The following is a 19,388-nucleotide window of genomic DNA, read 5'->3' as shown; positions in this document are numbered from 1 at the left end:
TAATGGTCATGTATTTTATTATGCAGCCTCAGTCAAAGGTGATTAGTTCAAGGAATGTAAGGTAAATATGCAAATCTCTAAAACAAAGAAAGCAGTGGGCTGTCCTGAGGAGGTGATCTCCTGGGACGCTGCTTACAAGGGGAATCTCTCAAAATGCAGTCTTGGGCACAGCACCATTCAATAGTTCTGTTTGCTAACAAACAAAGGTAATAACGCACTAATGACATTTTTTTATGGTAGAACATGAAAGACATATTTAAATCAATAGTAGAGCAAGAATGAAGAAAGGAAGTCCTTGACACTGAGAATACAAACAGGCTGGAATTTCAATCAAACTGCATTGTCATGGAGCCTGCATTTACATCTTACCATCATCTAGGCTGTGTAAAAACCCTTACCCTCTGTGCTTCCATATCCTGTTATGTTGCAATTCCTCTTTCTCATGGCTTCTGCTTACGTTCTGCCCATGCCACTGAAGATGCTCATCTTGGAGCCTCAAATGAGCCAGGCCCCACCTGTCTCCTCAAAGCAGCTTCAGAACAATGGTTGCAGAACCAAGATCTTCAGCTCACAGCCAAGACTGTGCCTGTGTTCCTCATCCCACAGGCTCTGTCTTCCTAAAAAAGCTCTTCTGGACTTCAGGGGGAGAAAACACAGGGTGACTTATGTACTTACCCAGCACTCCCACTGGACCTGAGGAACCAGGATTGAATCAGACTTTCTGCAGAAAGACGCATCCTCAAATGCTGGGTCAGTTGGCTTCCTTGGCTGCATGTCCTACATCAGCGTCACAAAGCTCACATCAATGATTAGCTGTTAATGGAATGTGCCAGGAACGTCTGTGGCTAACTGATGGCTGCTCCATATTGCTGTTGCAATACAGGTTTTATGGTGGGGATACTGGTGGCTATCAGGGTAATTCACTTCACTCCTGTGACCATTCCTTGCTGCTGTTCTCAGGCATCAAGAATTGTCCTTCAGGGCTGTGCCAGTCTACTCTTGCTTACTATTAAGCAGACAGACTCTAACCTTCCTCCTGCGTTCTCTTCTTTTCCATCAACACTGCAGCTATTCATTATCTTTTAACTTTCATCCCTGGCAAGCAGACACAGATAGTAGGAAAATATTTCAATAAAACATAATCTGAAACTTGGCACATATCTAATCACCCTTATTCAAGAAAGATTAATTCAACTTAACAATTTAATTCAATTCTCCAAATAACGAGGTAGTTAGGCTAAACTAGTCACCACACCAAAGAAGAACAGATGGAAAGCTTACCATCATCCTGGGTTCTCTAAGAAAACTCCAAGAGAAGCCATCTCCAAAAGAGATCCTTCCCTACTGGTAGTCAGCTCTTAAATGGGGGTCAGGAGAGGTGCAGTCGGGCTCCACCCCTTCTGGTAGGGCAGGTGAATTACCTTCACCTGTGCTCCCAGAGCTGACTCATTGCTCACCTCAGGTGGTCGATCAGAGGTTCAGGCCATGATTCAGCAGTTCCCATACAGTTGCTTAAATACATGCTGCAGAGTTACTCCTTTTCTGAAAGACTTGTTTTCTGAGAGAGGCATAGTCAGAAATCAGAAAACTCATAAGGAAATAAAGAGTGTGGGGGGTGCCACGAGAAATGTGTGATGCCATTCTGCATGGGCTGCTTTAGAACTCCTTGTTCTTCTTAGAATAAGATACCTAACCATTTCTAGATTTCATTCTCAATGAATTTATTTATTCTCGTGACAATGTTGTCTAAAAGCTAAAGTAGAATCTTCTCTCTTTTTTTTTCTTTTTTAAAATACCTTGATGTGTGTATAGGGCAGTCATGCCCATCTTTAACTTCTGTCTCCAGGGTCTTATTTTTCTCTGAAAGAAAAGGCTTTCTCTTCTCCATTTCATGCAAGCCCCTCTGGATATAAGTGCAATCTCATCACAGAAATATTCGTAAGTCAACACTAAGACTTTTAAAAATATAATCTGAAATGTTCTGTCTGATCTTGAAAACTGTCATTTTAAAAATGAGTTCACAGAGAGAATTGGCTTTCTTACCTCTATTCAAGCTGTTTATTTTTAGCTGAGCGTTACTGAATATGGAAGCAGTCCAGTTTACATCCTGGTTCGATTTCCTGTTTACTGGAGCCAGCATGGTGTCACCACTGTATTTCTGGACCACTCTGGAAGCCTGTGTGCAGCCTTCTTTCTGCATCTGAGCAGTGCTGTGCTGCACAATGGAGCTATTGTTGTGCTCTCAGATAAAGAAATATGAATACAAATGAATGTGGAATATGTTAGGTTTATGTCATTTGGTTAAAAAAAAAAATATATATATATATGTAACTGTAAACCTCTTCTTGAAATGTGTGGGAAAACAAAGTCAGAACCATACCTGTATTTGTCTGAAGTTATCATAAAAATAAAAATAGATCTGATTGCACATAGGGTGGCTCCCTATAGCACAGTTTTAATGGGCTGACAGAGGAGGTGTGATTTTAGCCTTCTTTTCCTTTTCCTTTTTTTTTTTTTTTTTTTTTTTTTTACTTCAGTCTGCTATTGTTTCTTGAATTGTAGAGCTCACTGCTTCCCTTAAGAGAGTATTAAAAATATATATATTTTTAAATCTCCAGACTAGATGAGAATCTGAGCTGGCCAATATAACCACTAATGGTCACAACAACAGGCAGCTCACACAAGGAACTCTTGGGGAGCTCAATCTCCTCAGCGATTCTGATGCACTGGTAGCAGCAGCCTCAGACCTTGTTATTGTTTTATTAGGATTGTCAGAATGAAATGGCATTAAAAATATAATCTGAAATGTTTTGTCAGATCTTGAAAACTGTAATTTTAAAAATGAGTTCACAGAGAGAATCGGCTTTAAAATTCTCTGTCCAGGGAATGCCAATGCCAGGTAAAGGAGCAGAGTCTTGTCATTATGGCTCAGGTACTGTCTAATCAGTTCTACTTTTGTTTTAGTAAAGACAAGTTTTAAAGAAGTGAAAATATTTTAATTTCTATCATTTAATCTAAAAGGATAGAGACAGTCATTAGCCTGAACTGTATTTAAGGACAATACAAATCTTGTTACACCAATGGACAAGAACCTTGAAAGAGAACTGATAAAAAAAAAAAACACATTAATTCTGTTGTTGCTGAAGTTGACAAAAAGAAAAAGAAAAACAAAACAAACTAAGCAACAAATGATGTAAAGCATATTAGCTTTTATACATCTTTCAGATTCACTTAAGCGAGATTTTTGGATTGTTTTTAAAGAGGTGCTTAAAAGCTGTTTTTTGTTTAAATAACCCTTTTCAAAACCAATTTCTGAGTGAGTGCCTCTAATTAGAACACCCAGAGCCTTTCCCTTTATCTTCCTAAGCATGCTGATTCTGTTAATGCTTATTTCTGATTCCTGTAGGTGAAGCTTTGGGAGCACTAACATCTACCATGCCCTGTGCGCAGGCTTTCCTTCTGCTGGCGGTATTTCCATTTCAGATTTGCTGCTGCACCTGGGGAATACCCTTTACAAAGGCTTTGTCAGAAGCAGGCAAATGAGGTTCCCCTGGAGCAGCCCCAGAGCAGCCTACAACAGCGTACAGCTGCTGGAGCAGAACAGACCTGTGTCAGGCGGGCAGCGTCATCCAAGGACAGCACTGTTCCTCTTTTAGACATGATTTGCCCAATTTGAATACGGTCAAAAGATACAGATGGAAAATAGCTGCTCATTTTTCCTCTCATGTTCAATACTGCCGATCAGGTCTGCCGCTGATTTCAGTGTTCCTACGTGAGGGTGAAATGTAAATAACAGTCACACCTATCTGGAATACAACAAAACCATTGAAAAAATAGTGATCAAAAAGGCACACAGCAATTAATTTGTGTCCCATGTGCTCTTTATTCCCACATGGTTAAAATCTTGCAGAAAATATTAATTGCATTCTGAAATAAACTTTTTTCTTTTCCTTTTTTTTTTTTTTTTTTTTTCTGGTTTTTGTTATTTTTTTTTTTAATTTTATTTTACATTTGCAAGGATCAAAATACCTCAGCCAACAGAGTTGCATCTTGAATCATATGAAAACCTGAAAATGCTAAACAGAAAAGTTCTGTGTCTGGACAGTACTGCACAGCTGCTTTCCTTTTGTAACAGGTCCTGGTGGAGGCTGAGGCTGATGATCACGATGCATGTGCTTATTTTAGTGTAGTTAGTTTCAGTTGCATGTCAAAAACCACGTTAGACTCGAATGCTGTTACAGTAAGGACTGCAGCAAGAGCAAGGTTTGTTCTATGTGTGGAAACTGCATGCATATGGGGGAGGGGGATGTTATACTTACAGGGGAACCCAAATTATGCACAGGTTATGAATGTCAGTAATTATGATCTAAAATATTTATTACATGTATAAGAAATATTGTATTTAACGTGTTTTAGTAGTATTGAGCAATGAATCCCGGAAGAGCTGTAGTAAAGACTGCAAGCAAATAATTAAAAACTGAGCAAGCCAAGTAAAATCCAATTGTAGCAGCAGTATTTCCAGAGGTAATCATAGGAGTCTGTCATTACCTGACTAAAGGTTACAGAGGCAAATGTCAAGAAATTCAAGGGTCACATGGCACTTAATTGGTTTGGATGGAACATATTATAAAGAGATCAGGACTTTATGACTCATTTAAATAGCGATTAGCTTCAGGTTTAGATCTGAAACAGTTTACTTGTTGTATACAAAAGTTACAATGCATTTCCCTCAGGTTTAATGTTCTTGGTTTTCTTTGTGTTCAAAGTACTTTAAGAATCCACGGGGATTCCCATTGCTTGGTTCTTTGCTTACAGGCTAAGTGGTTAAAAGGTAAATTGGCCTCAGACAGAAAACCTGATACGATTTTTTTTATCCTCGTCAGAAACAAGTGACTAAATGCAAAAATGTTCTGAGGGTCAGAGTATACAATAAGTATTTCATGCTGATATTCTTCAATGTTTCACTTAACTATTTTCAACCAGCATGAAACATTTTGACATTTGTGGAGAGACACAGTGCTTTTTAGTTTGTCAGATCAAAGACAAATGTTTCATTTGGACTTTGTTTAACATTTTATGTGTACCCTTGAGCTGTTGAACAGCTTCCTGGCATTCATATTCTATGTTCCAGTTCTTTCTTTCATGTGTTGGTTCCCCATCCCAAATTGTGCTGTCTTCAATGGTAAAGGCATTTCTGCATCTGTAAATATTACAGTGCATTGTTTTTGTCAGAAAGCAGAAAAAAAAAAAAAAAAAAAAAAAAAAAAACTGGGGAAAAATTGTTTCCTGTGGGAAATTTAACCTTTACAGAACAACATTTTCCACTGAAATACCACAGTTTTAGAAAACTTCCAGCCAACTGTACTTAAAGCATATTCCAGGAGTGTTATTTACAAGCTATGAGTGTCAGCTCCAGTGTATAGCTCCAAATGATCTCAACTATAAAAAAAACTTTTCAGATTCTCAGTACAGGTAAAATTAATTGAGATTCCATGCACAAGATATGTCGATCAGAATGTAGCTATAATTACAGAAATACATCAGCATTACTAATAGGTTACTTCATACTGGTAGCTGAAATTGGAGAAACTGAACATTCTTGAAAGGAGGAGGAGAAATTGGTGAAGTGATCATTGCAATGTAGTCATGCTGAACCGCAGGGCATGGACAACATCTTGTTTTGCTGGACAAAGGAGATGATGTCCTTACTTGGCATGTAGGGGTCTTCCAGTCTCCCTTCCAAGCAGTTCTTTGATGTCTTCCTGGAGCAGTTTTGTGCAGAAGTGTAGTGTTTTCTGAACATAGCTCCAAGTTTACACCAGAGCTCAAATTGGCATTGCAGCCAAATAGCTTCAAAGAGCCCATTTTGCATCACAGCCTTTGGGAAAACCAAGGGTTGGTGAACTAGGAGATTTGCAACTCGCATCCATCACCTGAGTACAGGCACAGCCTGGACACAAGGCATTCACCCATCAACACAGATACCTTGTGGGAACCTGGGAAGCTGCTTGTGAACAGCAAACCTGGATGCGCACCTTCCTCGTGGCAGCCAAAGCAGTGCATGGCAAGGCAGAACGCGATTTACAGCAGATAGGCTGCGCGTGATCCATTTGACTTCCTCCAAGAACATACCTGTATGGATTGTTAGGACAGTTGTTAAGACAACCCGATTTACTTGTACAGATCTTATTTGCAGCTTCCTGTTCTGTTTATAGTGTGAGTAATGCAGCTTGTGTCGTGCTCTCTTTTTCCACCTCTCTCCTACAGTTACGCAAATACACACTCATGCACATATGCTACATTGGTCAGATGTCTGGGTTTAACCCAGATGGTTTGAGTTTCAGACCAAAAGTCTCTGCTAAAGCATTGCTTCTGCTGCTGAAAGTTTAGGTTTCTGTGCTCACAGCAAGGAGATGAGATAGATGAGTGCAACATTTGCAGGGCTGAGCTAGGTAGAACTGGTGCCATTGGGTTGAAACACTTAGACATGCATATGCAAACAGTGCAAAGCAGAGGTCTCCACCCAGGTATTTCTAATGGCTTTGTTTTATAGAAGTCTGTTTTGGGTAGTGACACACTTAAACAACACCTGAGACACTGTATGTTCTTATCACTTAATTCAGAGGAAAGGTCACTGTTGCACTTGATAACTTATAAGTTTATTACACTGTGATATCAATTATGAACTAGGCCAGATGGGTAATTTGGATCCTATTAATAGGCGGCAAAAATGACGTGAGAAATCACGACCTTTCCCTCTCTCCTAATCAAGTCTTCTGCAATGCTGTTGCGTAAATAAATGAGTGAAGACTCATGCTCAAGACTTTTCATCAATTGGTTGCTTTGTCCCAGATACCACTTTTCTAAATTTACATGCCATCTGGCACTGCTATCAGGTTTGCCAGGATAACTGCCGAGCAAACACAGCAACCTTCCCCGAGGCAGAAGGAAATCAAGCAAGGTGCCATGAAAAGGTTGTCAGATGGCACCAGTCACAGCTCACTGGCGTCATCTCTGTGATCTCTGTGCTCTTTTTATCTGTGGCTATGCCTTTATTTATTTATTTACTTATTTTCCTGTAACGCTCCTTATCAACGAAGGGGAATAACGAGGCCCAGAGTAGGAGGAAGAAAAGAGGGTTTAAAGCAAGAACAGCAGACGTCTGGGTGGCTCTTCAGGACTGATTAGCTTACTTACAGAGAGAGGTGCCAGGGATGTGAAGAGGAGCACATCTGACAGCCAATGTGCTTGTGCAGTTCTCAGCCAGTGCTCACATGCAGTGGAACAGAGGTTCCAGTGCAGCGGGGCGAGCTTCAAGCCTCACTGCCTCAGCTCAGACATGACTCCCTTCCTCAGTTCCTTGATGCATCTTTGTATCTGCCATGTTAGTTCCCATGAACATCAACTGCTTAAAATAACCCTTTTACAGGAGGTTGCAGCCTCTGGCAAATCGTGCAAGAACACTAACCCTCTGCATTTCCCAACCTCTGCCGGAGATGACTGCTACTGCAGCAGAAAGAAACATGTCCAAGTACAGCAGCCACAGTTCAGTGCTACACAGCTCAACATTTTCTGTCACTGGGAAGCTGGTGTTAAGTTAATGGGCACCGAAATGGGCTGAGGGCGGTAACACTCCATTTAGCTAATTGTTAGGAAAGTAAGTGGTCATCTAAACCCGTAATACCCTAGATAGCTACAGGAAAAACAAGCTAACATAAAGGCTTGTTTCTGTGCTACAGCTAACTGAATCACCTAAGAAGAAAAAAGCTTTCAGTGGAATTATATCACAGCTCAGCTCCCTGGCTGGTTTCATGGCACAGCCCCACAGGGTACATGCGAGGAAAGGGGCAACGGGGCAGAGCGCCTTCAGCAGGCAACGCTCCTCAACACTGAGCTTCGGCATTACACTGCTAGAAAGGATAGAATCAACCACATCAGTGCATGCCCTGCACCTGTCCACCGTTACAACTGTACTTTAAGAGACTCAATGTTGTATATTTATTATTTTATAAGGCTTTGTACACATGCTTCAAATTATTTTGCTATGCTAACGTGAGGTTCAGCAGAAGTTACACACGTGATCAGGGCACAAATACAACGTTTTAAAGAGGCTGACTAATTTTTCCTATGAAGAACTGACATACATTTGTACATACAGTGGAAAATACCAAGCAGCTTTATTCTCAAAACACAGTAAGTCACACTTCCCAAAGAATTAACTTCAAAACCTCTCTGCTGGAGAGCGTTTGTTGTCTTTTTAAAACTGAGACTCAGAACGTTAACTCTTCCTTTTTGCTTTTATTGAAGCCCACCACAAAGCAGAAGCAGCGTTTTAAACGCGATATAACTCAGGTTAGTAACACGTCACCGTAAATAATCTTCCCCACGTAAAAGCCCGGCGGCAGCAACGCTCTTCCCTCCCGCTGGCTCTCGGACGCTGCCGGAACGCGCGCTGCTCCCTCAGGAAGACGCGTCCCCAGGACGCGCAGCGGGCGCTCCCCGCTCCCCAAAGCCTCAGCTCCGCCCCTCGCTGACCCCTCCCGCCGCCCCGGGAGCTCCGGCAGCGCTCCATCCCCACGTGGGGCCACTTTTGTTAGAAGAGCGCATCGGCGGCAGCGGGACGCGGCGCCCGGAGCGGCCCGTTGCCGCCGCCCGCCATCTTCCCGCCGCTCCGCCTTTACCACAGTGGCGCCGCCCGCCTGGCCCTGCCTCGGTCACGGCCCCGAGGCCCCTTTCCATGGCTTCGGGTTTGCCACCCGCGGGGCCTTTCTCCTTCGTGGCGTTGGAAGGGATGAGGACGGGTGCCGGAGCCTTTCCCCGCGGCGCCGACACGACTACGGGTCCCGGCACGCCGCGAAGCACCGCCCGGCCCGGAACGGCGGGCGCCCGCCGCCGCCCCATTGTACTCCGGCCAGAGAAAACGCCGCTCCGCTCCGCCCGGACTTCCAGCCCCCCTCCCCCGCCTTCCGAGTGGTCCCTTCCAGCGCCAGTGCAGCGCCCTTCGGAAGAGCCCATCCGTGGGAAACGGGAGGGGCCGACGCCGCGGGGCGAGGCGAAGAGCGGAACGAGGTTCTCTCCGGGGGCCGAGCCGGCCGCTGATGAGCGTGCCGGGCAGCCAATAGGACGAGGAGATCGTCAGAGAGAGCCAATGGGCGCGGAGGGGGCAGGGCTTTCTCCGAGAGGGGCGGGGGCGGAGAAGGCCGGGCCGGGGGCCGCCGCGCCTGCGCGGGGGGAGGAGGTGGGGACTTCGTCGTGTCCCTGCGGCGGCGGCGGCGCCTGGGGAGGGTCGGGCGGAGGCAGGCAGGATGCGGGAGGCGGCCGGGCGGCCGTGAGCGGAGGGAGCCGTGCGAGCGGGCCGCGGGACAAGGCGGGACCGGGCAGGCCGCGGCGGCCGGAGGGGCTCGAGGCGGAGAGCGGGCGGCCGGGGCTGGGGCTCCGCGCGGCGGGGCGGCCGCGGGGCAGGATGAGCCAGGAGGAGATCCTGAGGAAATTCATTAAGCGGGTGCAGGCCATGAAGGACACGGACCACAACGGGGAGGACAACTTCGCCAGCGACTTCATGGTGAGGGGTGGCGGCGCGGGGGGAGCGGGCCGGGGGTCGGGGGGCTCGGGGCCGTGGCCGTGCCGTCTCCCTCGGCCGGAGCGGGGCTGCCGGGCGTCGTGCAGCTGCGGCGTGCACCGCGCTGCGCAGGGAGGGGCCTTGGTTCGCTCCGCGGCAGGATCTGCCCCGCTTCTCCACCCCGGGGCTGTGGGAAAAGGCACCGGGAGCGTCAGACCGCCCCCCCTAACACACACAGCCCTCCTTCCTTCGGCAGATAAAGGGACGGCGAGCTGTGTGTCTGTGTGTTGGGGGGGGGGGGGGAAGGGAGTACTCGACCGCTGCGCGCGGGGCCGCCGCGCTCCGTGTCACGGGGGGATCGCCCTCCCAGTCTCCACTGGCCGCAGTGCCGCCCGCGGAGCCGTGCCGGGTGTTCCCCCGGGGATATCCATCCTCCTTCCCTCCCATCCCCCACTGGCTCCGTCCCTTTCTTCCCGGCCGAACTCGGTGTCTGCCGGGGGAGCCGTCGGGAGTCGCCCCTTTCCCGTCTCGTCCCTCCCGTTCTGTTAAAGGGCTGGAGGCGATCAGCTCGGGCTGCCGGCCGCGGCGCTGACACCTCTCAGCATTGTTCAAACAATGCCAAAACGCGCCGTGACCCGTCGCGGAGGTGAAGGCGAGCGCCGCGTGCGCGCATCTCCGCCTCTCGCTCCGTCTTTATCCGCCCGTTTGGGCTGACCCCGAGTCGCCGGCCATCCGCAGCCGTCAGCCCCGCATCGCGCCGCGGCGGCGGGAGGGGCCGCGGATGTTGCGCAAGAGCGGGCGGTGGGAGCGCGGGGCGGAGGGCAGCGCCGGGCGGGGGCCCGTGGGAAGCGGCTGGCGGGGCCGCGTCGGGAAGTGCGCGGCTGTGGGAAACGGGGGGGGGGGGGGGAGGGGGGGCGCGGGGGGGCGGGCATGGGGGGAGCGGCACTAGGGCTGGGGCCGTGCGGCTGGGCTCAGCTTGGCGCAGCGTCGCCGCGGCGCGATGTGAGGGCTAAATGCTTTGGCAGAACCCTGTCGTTTAAGTGATGGTTTCAGTGTCGTTGCCGTCGGACGCGGCCCGACTGCTCGCGCCGTGCTCTTCGCTCTGCCTCGTTCGCATGGGCTGGATGCGCTTTATGGGAAGGGCGGCGCAGGATGCCGGGGCTCTGGCGGCCTTTCTGCTAGGCGCTGTCTGCCTTACATCTGTAATCGGCTTCTGCCGTCTCAAAGCTGATCCGCAGCCTAATGCCTGAGCTTCCTTACTGCACAAACAGTTGTGCCATCCTTTCTTCTACGTAGTGACACCTCTGTGGAAAAGTCGATTTTGTTTCCAATGCCGTGTTTATTTTGCTTTCACTTGAATAGCCCGGCCCTAAGCTTTCCTATTGCTCACACGGAGCACCAAGTACTGCTAGAAAGGAAACATGAGGAAAAGGAGCTCAGAAACCAGCTTTAAGGCATTTCAAGATAAAGGTGTATTACCAAAAATAGCATTAAATGCCCAAGCAACGTCCCTAAGATGGATTACATCCAAAATGTTTTTTCTTCTATTTCAAACTTTCTTGTTTTATTTCTGCATAATAAATTACAGGAGAACCAGGAAACCAAGATGCTGTTCGTTGGTGTGAATACTCATGTTAGTCTCAGCATTCACCTGCATGTATTAGAGAAGATAAAGGTTACTGTGGTGATGAGAATCACAGTTACTGATTATTTTCACTCAGATCATCCTCAACTTGTGGTTGTTGTTGTGCTTTTGGGATTTTTATTTATATATGTATTCATTATTTTTGCAGCACAATGCTTAGGTGCTCACTGAGGTGATTGAGGAGGAAAAAGAAGAGAGTTGAAGGGTGCAAAAGGCTTCTGTACTGTTTCCTTTAAGATTTAGCAATGATGCTGTGGGGAGGAAGAGGAAAGCGTTATTTTCTCATGTAAGCGCAGGATGTATTGTTGCTGCAATGCAATGGCATGTTTGTAGAAAAGGAATTGCAGTTACTCATCCTTTCATTTCCAAGTCAAAATGGGGTCTAAAAATAGGAATGGCATAGTGGTAAATGCAACTGAAGGTGGTTCTTTGTGTAGCATCTTTATTGCCTTTGAGTGTTGACTAATTGGCTTACAGAATTATGGTTAGGGCACAGTGAATGAACTAAATGTATCTGACGGGTGTCAGCGAGTTCTGGAGGAGGTGCTAAAAATGCTGGAGCTGTGGTCAGGTAGGCTGGGTTTGGCTGGAGTCACCTGCTGGTCTGTCTCAAAGTCCAAAGTGCCGATCAATACAGCTGCTATTTAGTGATGCTCTGGGTATCCCTGAGAGCGTGCTCTGCTTGGAAGGGGGAGGGCTGGTATATTTATTTATATTTCTGCTTACAAGGTAAATGATATTGTCTCTTACTGGTGATCAGATGGATTTAATCTTAATTGCTTTGCATTCATAAGTAAGCAGGACTTTATTAGGAGATCTCTTGAGTGTTACGGCTGTGTACGGTTGGGTTTAAGTGAAGCGTGAGTCTGACAGCAGTGGAAGCTTGCCAGTGCATTTTGCCATGGGCAGATGTCTGTGGCTCTAGGGACAGGTAGGCCTCAGGTAATCAAGGTTAGGTTTTCACTCATGTGCTTGCAGTACGTGCAAGCTGACACTGATACCTGGGTAAGAAGAGGAGATTACTTCCTCGTGGTGCTTTGTGTTGTATGAGTACAAGCCACCTGGCCTGGATTCTCGTTTTCTGCAATGAATATGTCTCCTCTCAAACAAGGATTGGAAGTCAAACATTTTCTCAATGAAAATAGTTTTCCTAGCCTCTAGTTTTTGGGAAAACTTCAATAAATACAATTTTGCTGATGTTCATTTAGTAAGTCCACAGGTATTACATTTATTTTTCTTATGTGAAATTTTAAGCAGGAGTGTTCTGCTGCTGTCATGCTGTCATTTCTCTGATGTAGGTTGCCATTGTAATGTGGGAGAAATGAGTGATGAAACAGCATTTGATTTTTTGAGATAATGCTTTACAAATGCTTTGCAGTATATATCTATTTGACAGTATTTGGGTTATATCCCTGATTAACCTGTTCTCACGGAACACAGAGAGTGGCTGAATCTTTCTGCTTTTTGCACTGGGTACCATGTAGGAGACTCAGCTTTTTGGAGACAGTGCTATAAAGACCATCCTCCCTTGGATCATCAGTCTAAATACTGCTAATGATATTGCTTAATGATTTTGCAGAGAGTTACTGGGTCTCAGGTTGTCTTTATACCTTTTGTTCAAGAGAACGCTGGTAATTAATTCATACAGGTGAGCATTGCCTCCTGTCTTCTGTTCATTCCATCAGAGCTCAGACTTCTGGGTTTGGAGATATTGTAGAACTTGATGTGCTGTTTTCTAAAGTACAAGAGGGATCTTGAACAGCTTATTCATTTGAATTAGATAAAGAGGTTTTTTTAATAGTGTAGGTGTCCCTTCTAATCTCCTGGTCTCTTTTTTTTGATGTAGTTCAATTTTAGATCCTGCTCTCTCATTACTTCATGGAAAAAAAGAGGAGGTGGGATGTTATTTACTTCTGAGGAAATTGCATCACCTCAAAAATAGCTGAGACTACCAACAGTGGAATGACAATCCTGGCTGTTCTAAGTTACTGATCAGGACGACTCAGTTACACAGTAATAGCCCACAAACTGATGATAAGAGTGCCATTGATTTTTTTTTTTTTCCTAATTCTTGTGCAATCTAATATACCATCAAAGAGAGGACAATACATTCAACCATAGCACTTAGGGAACACCCTTCTTAAAAGCGTGTCTGTACACTGATGTGCATTTGTGTGAACTTCCCTATTTGAAATACCACTGATGTACCTCTGGAGTACCTGTGAATATAATTGTTTTAGAAGATGTGTAATAAGGAAAATTAGCAGAAAGGGTTAAGAGTCATGTGTCTCCAGAACACATTATCAATTACTTTTATGTGCTCTTAAAAAATGAAGTGTACAGATACTTCTGGATGTGATGTTTTGTAGTGTTTACTTACTGGATGAGTTTCATGCTTATAACACAGTTTGAAGCATGAGCTCTCCACTTCGACACATACATTACAGAAAGCACAGTGGCTTTTTAAGAGGAGCAGTTTGTATCTGCTCTGGCTAAACCAGGGAAACACTTGGTTGGAGTCCACTGAGCCCACTGGCCTCTGAAGTTTTAATTTATAAAGTGCTTGCTTGTTTTTTAAAGAAGACTGAGGCAAATTTTACTTCGTGTAAGTACAGGTTGGTAGGAAATTCATGTAAACTGGGGGCTTTTGGGGAAACATCAACAATTCTGAGCGTTTGTCTTCCTGTAATTGTGATAGACAGATGTTGGCCTTGGAGAACGCGCCCATAAGTACAGATGTGTCATAAGCAGCTCTGCTCTTACGGATGTCAGTAGGTTGCAGACCACTGGCTCATGATGAAAGTGGCTGTTCTATTTTGTCTCCCACGTGAGGCTTTGCATGGAGTGTTAACATATTCTTGAAGCTTTATTCCTGCTAACTGTGTTTCAGTTAATGCTGTTAATTCGATCTGGGGCGTGGGGGGAGCAGATTGCTTCCTTGTGAGCAGCGGTAAGTCATGCACGCCATTCCCAGAGCTTCCTTGCTGTGCAATACTTCTGCTTGGAGCAGTATGACCGCATGGTCACTGCAGTCACCCTCAGCTTCAGAGGCTTCTGGAATTTTGGGAACTGCTCTTCTGGAGATGTTATATGAAATACAATGTTTTGTGAACGCCATGAAACTGACAGCTTTGTCCTGTTCTGAGTGCTTCTCCTGTTGTTTCGAAGATGCCGTTCTGAGCTCTCATAGAGGTGGCTGAATACAACCACAAAGCTCCTATAGAGACTTTGGGATATAAGATCTTGCAAACTAAAATTGCAGTAGTTCTTTCAAGCAAATGAAACTTAAACAACTTGATTGGGCAATACTCTGGGTTTTGTCAGAGAACTTATTTTCTCTCCTACTTTATGTACTGAAGGTTTGTGTATGGCCTTTGGATACTGTAAAAATGCCCAGGAGGAACATATGATAGTCTCATCGTTGCACTTTGTGGCATGCACCCCAAGTAATGTAAATGGCATGTCAGGTACTTAGCTTTTATTCGGATCTCAGTCCTACAGTGCCTTTTGGTGTAAGCAGGTATGCACAGATACATACTTCCTATATAGGCAGATGCTGAGAGAGATGGAGGTCTGAGAGCACCATAGTTCATCTGCACTGCATTCTAATCTGGAGCTCTGCACAGCCCCATATGTACACGTCTGTACATATTGGTACACATGTCTGTATATTTCTGCATATGTGTGATTGCTGTAGAAACAGTTTCTTGTTTTGAGGTATGCACAATTTACCTTAAAACTGTGATGTGTTCAGGCTATTTTTCCTGTGTGGAATTGTTGTTAAATAGAAGTTAGCAGCTCTGCAGGCAAGGAAAGGTTAATCTGAATATCTGCTTATTTAATGCGTATTTGTTAATAGAAGTGCAACGAAAATCCAAAACTTTTAGAATTAATCTGAAAGCCATTAATCTGTAGTAAATAGGAATTGTTTGATTTTCTTCACTGTTACTATTTAAAATTCGTGGGTTGTGTGCTGAGGATATGTTCAGTATGTAGGAAGCTTTGGCCTAGAGAAAATAGCAATGCATTTTTAGTGCTGGGAGCAGCAACACGAGTACATGTGGTAGAACTGAAAGCAGAGGATAGATGACAATTTTCTTCTTGATTTTCTGAAACACTTTCTTTAGGGCGAGGCATTGAAGGTCATTTGTGGAACTGAGTGGAGCATAAATGAATTGAGTAGTGCAAAAGCTCTCGGTGCTTTTGGGAAGTGCAGGATTTTCTTTAAGTGAAGCATGGATATTCAGTTCTATTTCTGCCAACTAGCATGGGGATGTCGCAAAGAGGCTAAGCTCCTGGTTTCCCTGCTTCGTCTGATTAAGAACTTGACAGTGTAAGGTCATCTCATGAGCAAACATGAGATTTGGTCAGAATATGTTCCTGGAAGGAGAGCACGCTGATCCAGCTGCGGGGGTTTGGATCCAGAACTGCAGCTGTGGGCTGTGGCTGCACTGTTGGGTCACTGCCTCAAATCCTGCACCTTCCAGACATGATGTGCGGCTCTGGCCCAGTGCCACTGAGGCAGTACAAGAGTTAATGAGGAGCTCTGCTGGGAAAGCAAGTTCCTCAAAAGATGAGGAGGGAGAAAGGGCAGTGAAGGACCATTGTTCTGAGTTGGGAGCCTTGTTTTGAAGTGTCTTTGCGTAATGATATCAGAATGATTAAATCACGTGAGACTTGCAGAGGAAAGTTACAGCTTGTATCTTGGAGGGCCTCTTCTATCTTCCCTTCTGCCATCAGCTTTAACTGTCTTAGGAGTTACGTTCTAAAAAAGATGATACAGAAAAAATCCCTGAAGATACTAAATAGGAGGTATAAATGGATGACCTAGTTTGGGTGACCCAATTTTTGTCTTGCTACAAATGGATATTTTCATTTCTTAAGAAGCTGATCATCAATTTGTGGGAATGCTTATAGGTAATGTTGCTGTAACAGAATTGCATTTTGAAAGGAAAGTTTGGAAGAATTGACTCAGCAGCTTAAAAAACAAGTAAAAAATAGCTAGCTGATGTAGCTACTGACCCCAGTGAGAAGAAACAGCTATTGTAAGAGGACTGAAGCTATGAATGATGTTTTCTGGTGGACTGAGAGGTCCGTGAGATCAAAAGTGCAAAAGCAAATAAAGATAAGTTTCATTCATTAGGATTTCTAGAAGGAAGCATCAGCAGTTCTGAAGGAAGTTCTGCCATTATGCTCCTGACAGTTACTTGTTTTATTTATTTTACTTCTGAACTCCCTTAATCTAATAAAAACAATCAAATCGGTGAGCGTTATTAATGTGCCATGGGCAACTAAATCAGGAGAGTGAAAGTAGTAAGTGCTGTATGGATTAGTTGCCTTGTTCAATGTTTAGGTTGCTATCACAGACTTTCTAACACAGTTGCTAAGTGATCATAAGCTTATCCATGTAACTTAGATTTCTTCCTCTTTTAGGGGAAGGGCTATTCCCTTACTCCTGGGTATGTTGGAGGGCAGGCCTTGATTGTTAAACATGACTGAAATGTATTAGTTTTAGGCAAGAAGTCTCAGTTATCAGTTTCGGTGTCTGAAGTGATGGACTGGAAAGCTCCCGAGGGGTAATTAGTTTAGTTAAAGCCATGCTGCTTTAAAGAACATATGCACTACTTTCATCTCTTATTTAGTTACAATTTTGAACTTGTAAATTTTAAACAAACTTGTCTTTCATTAACTCCCTTCTTATGTAGTCGTGTCAGTCCCAGCCGGTTTTGTTTATTTCTCTAAGGTCGGTGTTCAGTGGTGTTCTCTCAAATGGTTTTGCATCTTGCTGCATTTGTGTAGTGAGTCTGTCTTATTGCCTTGTCATTCCTACTGGCTCGTGTGGATGACATCTGCTTTTTGCTTTTATCTAAGAACACACAGATGTTTTGTACCCTTTGTGATCGCAGGAAGAGCGGCTTCTGCATGGATCAGTGAGATTAAGAGCAGCGCTTGTTTTGGTTCTGGAGAGGTACTGACTGTCTCTCTGTTGTGCAGCAGGACTGCAACAGGAACGAGTGGTTGAAACTTCTTATTTTAGACTAAATTAAGCAGGGAGAGTCAATGGGAGGCTGAAAATGAAGTGTGGTATACAATTGACATGGCCTCTGCTTTGTGCTTTTGTTGAGGATGGGCCGTAAGCAACGATAGCAGAGATGTGCTCTGTATCTTATCTGCTGCTGGGTGGATAGTGTGGATGAGAAGCCGGTTTCTTCTGCTGAGCCAGAGAGCTGCAGCTGTAGGTTCTGGTCTGTGCAGGTCTGGCTGCACTTCAGAGCCCAATAGGCGTGGTTCCAAGCTGCTGACCATCTCTGAGAGCTTGGGGGGGCTTGCTGGTTTGGAATAGTGAACTTCTTCCATTGTTTGGTTGCTTTTTTTAATAGTCTATATGTCTATCATTTATGTTATTATGCCATGATGGTACATGATAAAGATGGCTGTCTGGGTCCGCATTTCGAAGGATGTTATATGGCTTTCCTGTCCATAAGTGCTCGAGGGACTTGCCAGCGTGTATTACACATCATGGTGAAGTGACTGATTGCTGTGGGAGCTGCGCAGCTTCTGAGAAGCATGAGTGGTCTTCCACTCTGTCCTAAATGTTTTACTTCTTGTTGGACTGTATTTGACTTCCCAATGCATAACCCTGTGATGGAATAGTGTCTTTTCCCAATGCACCCAGTCTCCTGGTAGCATGTATGGCACTTGCATGTAGCATCCTACTGGTACAGATGTTCTTAGGTTTGTTGCCCACTATTTGCACAGCCTTACTGAACAGAACTGAATAATTAAAAGAACAAACTCAACAAACAAACCCAAGTGATGGGCACAGGGTGCTGCACTTTGATGGGGGATGTCTGGGGTTTGTAAGGTGTTGATGGGCTTCTGTGGTGGGAAATATGTTAGGGTTTGCATTTCTGCAGTGAATCAGCTTCTTTTTACTGCCTTTCTGTGTGTAGAAATCAATTTTAAATCTTTTTTTATTTTCTACGTCAGTCTTTGCCTGCCTGTGTAGAAAACAAAATTGTGAGTTGTAGCTGCGCTTTCTTTATTAGTTGCTGCTCTCATATATTGTGATTATTTTAGCAAATAGGTAACTGTTAATTGAAATGAATACAGCTGTCCAGAAGGAGTACTCAGTGGGATCATTTAACTCAAAATAAAGCTGGAAAATGAAAACCTATTCTGGAGGGAAGGAAATATGTAGGTTAGCTTATCTGCTTCAAGAACCTGGGAATTCCTACAGAAATGAATTCATTATAAATTGCCTCCAGGGCAGCACCCCTATTGCCCAAACTGTGAAAGGAAGGAAATAATCTTTCAGATATGGTGAGCCTCCCCAGATCACTGACTGTTTTGTCGTTCACTTTTTGTCTGAGACTTCCATTTTTAGCAGTGTAACACACAAAGGTACCTTGTTGGTTTTCTTAATGACCAAACTAAGGTGTAAAACTAATTTTAATTTGTTTCCTGTGAGGTGGCATCAACGTAACTGAGTGTAAATGGTAATGGAGAAAAATGACTGTTTGTAGGCACGTGGAAGGATCTTGTGCTTCAAGCACTCGCTGGAGTTGATTGTTCACGAAGAAATGTTCTGTTTTTTATGGACACTGTACTTTTCTGTTCCTTCCAGTTCGCGAAGTGTAGGCCTAGAAGGGGAAATATTACTTACTTTGCTTTCTTTAACTGATTTTTGCAATGAAATTCTTAACATCAGGGCTTTGCACTTAAACCTTTGGACACCAGTGTGTTTTCTAAACTCAGTGCTCAGGGTAAGTTGTCCTTATGCTGGACGTCAGGCTTTACAAAAGTTGCTCACAAATCTGCATTCTCAATGTTTTTATACTTTTCTTTACAAATGGAAGTTTTTCAAAGGCTGTTCCACAGAACTGCTGTGGGAATTATCATAAAAATTGCTCTACTGTTCTGTAGAAATGTTGCACCAGTTGTTTCCTAAACTGGCGCCAGACACTTTTTAAGCATTTTCATCAAATGATGAAATTTAGCCTTTAAACAATCTCTTAAAATTTAGTTACAGCGAAAATGCAGACTGGAAGTTGCTTAGAACTTCAACTTACTGCTTTTTCTGTCTGAAGAGAACAGGTAGAAACCTGAATACATCAAACTGTGGCTGAGGGAAGCCTACCTGTATTTTTATTTTTCACTAATTCCACGAATCTGTAGCCTGTA

General features: G+C 44.5%; 1 protein-coding gene across 1 annotated transcript in view; it reads left to right on the top strand.

Moving 5' to 3' along the window:
• The first annotated feature begins 9,430 nt into the window (after nt 1–9,430).
• The window catches only part of PTPN12 (protein tyrosine phosphatase non-receptor type 12), a 69,430-nt gene continuing 59,472 nt past the window's right edge, over nt 9,431–19,388 (top strand). The window contains exon 1 of the mRNA XM_042872565.1: nt 9,431–9,562. Coding sequence (XP_042728499.1) covers nt 9,464–9,562 — 99 coding nt within the window. The 5' untranslated portion in view covers nt 9,431–9,463. The remainder of the gene's footprint in view (nt 9,563–19,388) is intronic.

The sequence above is a fragment of the Lagopus leucura genome, unplaced genomic scaffold (genome assembly GCF_019238085.1).
Source record: "Lagopus leucura isolate 7727_CA_CO unplaced genomic scaffold, USGS_WTPT01 Super-Scaffold_100008, whole genome shotgun sequence".
NCBI lineage: Eukaryota > Metazoa > Chordata > Aves > Galliformes > Phasianidae > Lagopus > Lagopus leucura.
The sequence above is the reverse complement of the archived record's forward strand: the minus strand, read 5'-3'. Positions and strand labels throughout refer to the sequence as shown.